Source organism: Palaemon carinicauda, chromosome 20 (genome assembly GCF_036898095.1).
Source record: "Palaemon carinicauda isolate YSFRI2023 chromosome 20, ASM3689809v2, whole genome shotgun sequence".
NCBI classification, from domain to species: Eukaryota; Metazoa; Arthropoda; class Malacostraca; order Decapoda; family Palaemonidae; genus Palaemon; species Palaemon carinicauda.
The window spans coordinates 94,305,518-94,310,517 of NC_090744.1; the positions used below are offsets into that span (position 1 = coordinate 94,305,518).

General features: G+C 35.3%; 2 protein-coding genes across 2 annotated transcripts in view; one reads left to right on the top strand and one right to left on the bottom strand.

The window, feature by feature from the left end:
• LOC137659542 (uncharacterized) overlaps window positions 1-5,000 on the top strand; it is a 439,525-nt gene that overhangs the window by 78,373 nt on the left and 356,152 nt on the right. The gene's annotated exons all lie outside the window — the stretch shown is intronic.
• Window positions 472-5,000, bottom strand: part of LOC137614477 (piggyBac transposable element-derived protein 3-like) — a 21,369-nt gene continuing 16,840 nt past the window's right edge. Inside the window, exons 4-5 of the mRNA XM_068344281.1 lie at window positions 1,540-1,706; window positions 472-585 (exon numbers count right to left, since the gene is read on the bottom strand). Of these exons, the coding sequence (XP_068200382.1) occupies window positions 472-585; window positions 1,540-1,706 (281 nt within the window). The remainder of the gene's footprint in view (window positions 586-1,539; window positions 1,707-5,000) is intronic.

The following is a 5,000-nucleotide window of genomic DNA, read 5'->3' on the forward strand; positions in this document are numbered from 1 at the left end:
TTATTGACCTACACCTCATAAATAAAAAGTAATCTCTAAAATTAGCTGTTACTTTTACCTTAATCTGTACTGTTATTGTTAATGATATAACATTCTTATCGTTATCAATCTTATCTTGTTATAAAAATATCACACACTGACACTGAATACGACCTGTGTTACCGTTTTGTTATCTCTCGTCTTAAGACTGTTAACATTGATATTGAAGCCAATTATATTCTGAAGCATTGACCTCTCTCGAAGGTCAAACTCCCAGTTTCAACTCGGGTCAATCTATTCTGGTAACATGACGCCATCCCAGAATGCAAGCGCTTCGATTGACGAAATCACTAGCAGCCAATATCCTGGCAGGGGGAACTTCTTTCATGATTGGCGATGCAGATTGCGAGTGAAAGTGGCTTGCTGTTGGTTTTACGACCCTCGTGTTTCTCTCCATTATTGATAGAAAGTCATTAAGAAGGTTAAAGGTGACTAAGGATCGGATACAGTTAGTAGGGGGCGATGAACAGATAACTGAAAAATCTCTTGCTGAAGGTACAATTGTTGCTCGTCACGGCACCACTGTAGTCTTGGTAAATGTGGCGCCTGTTGGTAGAAATAGATCAATCAATCTATTACTGAGGTAGTCAGAAATCCCCATTAAATATTTGCTCAGTGGAACTGCTTAAAAGATTCTATATCAGGTTTGCTTAAATGTACAAATCAGGTTTAATCATAACGGAAAGGTTGTTTCTTATGGAGATAGGAAATTTGTGCCAGTAAAAATTCCTAATTACATAGGTGTTTAAATCGGCAAATAAATAAATTTGCGTCATATTTTGTCAATGGGAAATAAAGGATAAAATCGGTCAAGTTACTGATTGCCTGAAAGCATAACTTGGCCTCACATGAGACAAATAATGAACTAATTTGATCTAAACATTTCCTTTTGCTATACCTTGGTTGGGAATATAACACTTAATAAATCCGATCTTTACTCAAAGCAGCAAAAAAGTGATGGTGTGGGAGGACACAAAGTTTTAAACGGATTCCCCCACTGGTGCCATTTCTCCAACCTCTCTCTCTCTCTCTCTCTCTCTCTCTCTCTCTCTCTCTCTCTCTCTCTCTCTCTCTCTCTCTCTCTCTCTTTACCTGTAGGCATTGAATTGTTATATCGTTACAGTTACTGATTGCTGCTGCTATAGAACTACATAAAGTTTGCTCAAGTTTCCAATTGCCTGTTATCCTAAGATTGCCTTGCATTAAGGGTATAATACGATTTTAATAGAGTTACTAATTACCTGTAGTTGTATGGCCTTCTATTGGATGTTAAGGATTGCCTTACCGATTTTAAAAACTACTTACGATATCACTAAGAACTGTAATCACTGGAATGAAGTTTCTTAATATAATTTATAGCAGAATGGTTGCTGCATGATAAGGAAAAAAATTGATTATAAACAAGTTTTTTTTTTTTTTTATTTGTTCGCTTTCAAGTATTTATACGTTAAATGTAGATATGCCTGTGACCAGCCCATATTAAAAAAAAAAAAATCTTACATGTTGGTCAAAATAGGATTTTATTCTTTTCATCATGGATTCTTTTGTGTAGATGGAAGAGCTTTTGCATATCGAGAGTGCATTTATACAGTATCTTCTCATTGACAAAGTTTCTCTTAAAGAGGATATTTGTAAGTCGAAGATTGTTTCAGCAATAGTTGTTGTATCTTGAAGGTATCTGGCATATTAGGATAAAAGGTTCATGAATGAGAATTTCAAATACATGAGAGGATATTTCATAGTGAAATAGGCTCTTATATTATTATTATTATTATTATTATTATTATTATTATTATTATTATTATCCGAGCTACAACCCTAGTTGGAAAAGCAAGATGCTATAAGCCCAAGGGCTCCAACAGGGAAAAATAGCCCAGTGGAAAGGAAATAAGGAAATAAATCAATGATGAGAATAAATTAACAATATATCATTCTAAAAAAAGTAACAGCGTCAAAACAGATATGTCCTATCTAAACTATTAACAACGTCAAAAACAGATAGGTCATATATAAACTATAAAAATACTCATGTCAGCCTGGTCAACATAAAAACATTTGCTCCAACTTTGAACTTTTGAAGTTCTACTGATTCAACCACCCGATTAGGAAGATCATTCCACAACTTGGTAACAGCTGGAATAAAACTTCTAGAATACTGGATATTATTGAGCCTCGTGAAGGAGAAGGCCTGGCTATTAGAATTAACTGCCTGCCTAGTATTACGAACAGGATAGAATTGTCCAGGGAGATCTGAATGTAAAGGATGGTCAGAGTTATGAAAAATCTTATGCAATATGCATAATGAACTAATTGAACGACGGTGCCAAAGATTAATATCTAGATCAGGAATAAGAAATTTAATAGACCGTAAGTTTCTGTCCAACAAATTAAGATGAGAATCAGCAGCTGAAGACCAGACAGGAGAACAATACTCAAAACAAGGTAGAATGAAAGAATTAAAACACTTCTTCAGAATAGATTGATCACCGAAAATCTTGTAAGACTTTCTCAATAAGCCAATTTTTTGTGCAATTGAAGAAGACACAGACCTAATGTATTTCTCAAAAGTAAATTTGCTATCGAGAATCACACCTAAAATTTTAGAATTGGAGATGAAGCCTTTAGGATTTATTATGGAAAATCTAGTGTAAGTGAGGGGAGGAAATTCTATGTTTAATTATGTAAAGAAGAATCAAATTAAGGTTCTTTATTACTAGAACAAGAGTTCCCAGTCTTGGGTTCCTGAACTTTAAAAGCGCTTCTGAGGATTAGGTGCGCTTTCAAGATTATATTACCTCTCGGGAAAGAATTCATTACTCACAATTGTACAATTGTTCTTTGATCTAAAAATAAGCCAGTTAATGTTCAATCTTGCATTCATAAGCATTAAGACTGTTAAAACATGCAGAAACCCAAGACAGACAGATAGACTTTTTTAATCAGCAAACCCGTTTCTCATTGCAAATCAATCAGTCTCAACCCCACTGACCTCACCCCCAAAGAGCTTTATTAGACAACTAAAAGTCCGATTGCTACTAGTGTCCCGATAAAAAGAAAAAAAAAAAAAAAAAAAAGAGAAAAGAAAAAAAAAACAACAAAAAAAAAAAACAGCTCAGTGAGAGTTCTCTGAACTTTACATTGTGCAAATTAAACTGCCTATCGCTACCGTCATCCCACCCCATCGAATCCTGCTGGACAAGCAAGTTTCCTAATGCTGGTCACAGGGTTTAAAAGAGAGCAGCAAGACGATGGCCGTATGATAATCTTGAGATGGAGCTCTCAGCTCGGCCGCACAGCGTGGGTTTGTGTCTTAAGGGAGCTCATTACTAAATGCACCTTTATACTGTCAGGTAGGGAGAGAAGATGCCACTCATCGCAACGGGGCTACCTCTGCAGGAAATTGAATTCCGAATTGTTTTCACTACTTCGGGAACGCAATTAATATGGACTAATATCTTTCTTCTTTTTTCGTGGAGGTTTAGACAAAGGATGAATATTTATCTGACTGAGGGATATGGGTCTATAGGTGTTTATAGGGAGATGTTGTGTATTTATAAATACAAAACTTTGAGCTTTGTTTATATACTTATGTTTCCAGCATATGCATATATTTAAATGTTATTCTCATTAATCTGAGCGTAGATGTTACAACATAAATGTTTGTTTTCATAGGATGGTTACATTTTTTTCAATTTTTTACTACCAATCAATCATTGATAGTAGGTTGGATAAGGCACCAACCACCCGTTGAGATACTACCGCTAGAGTTATTGGGTCCTTTGACTGGTCAGACATTGGATCACTCTCTTGTTGAGGCTTATTTTGACTTTGCCTGCACATACACCGAATAGTCTGGCCTATTTTTTTCCACATTCTCCCTGTCCTCATACACCTGACAACACTGATATTACCAAACAATTCTTATTCTCTTAAACGGTTAACTACTGCACTCTAATTGTTCAGTGGCTACTTTCCTCCTGGTAAGGGTAGAAGAGACTCTTTAACTATGGTAAGCAGCTCTCCAAAATCAAACCATTGTTCTCTAGTCTTAGGTAGTGCCATAGCCTCTGACCATGGTCTTCCACTGTGTTGGGTTACTGCTCTCTTGCTTGAGGGTACACTCGGGCACGCTGTTCTATCTTATTTTTCTTCCCTTTGATTTTTTTCTTGAAGTTTTTATATTTTATAAATGAAAGATCTAATTTAATGTAGTTACTGTTTTTAAAATCTTTTATTTTGATTGGTTATTAATTCTCTTGTAGTTTATTTAATTCCATTTTCTCTTTCCTCACTGAGCTACTTTTACTTATTTGAGCCGTTGGGCTTATAGCAGGCCATCTAGCATTGATTTCCTTTTCTGTCCTCTGGGTTTCTGGCCATCAAATTTACCTTCTAGAATCTAGATTGTCCTTCAGTAACCCATCTCTTAAAATGTATCCTGTCTAGTTCCTCTGCCTTTTCTTTATTGTTGTATTTAGAGTTATCTCTCTTTAATACAAATATGATAATTTTTCAGAAAATTATTAATATTTTATCTTCTTTCCTATTTCGGGTACCTTTCATAATTTTCTATTTAAGACCACCTCTTTTAACTCTTGGTACCTTCTCCCTCTCTTCAGGTCATCGAGCACTGAACTCCTTTTCCTTCCACCGTGTCTTTGACCTTCAAATTTACCTTCTAGAATGTCCTTCAGTAATCCATCTCTTGAAATGTATCCTATCCAGTTTCTCTGCCTTCTCTTTATTAGGATTCCTTCATTTCCAACTATTCTTCATACTTAATTTGTCTTGTGGTCTCACCAACTAATTTTCAGATTAAAGATAGCTAAATTTGTATTTTGATCCTTCGCTTATTCACTATCCTTTTATCATTATCTAATCGTACAACTATCTAATAATTAAGAAAGAGAAAATATGAGTCATTCAGTGAGATAACAGGTGGGAAAACCTTAACGAAACCG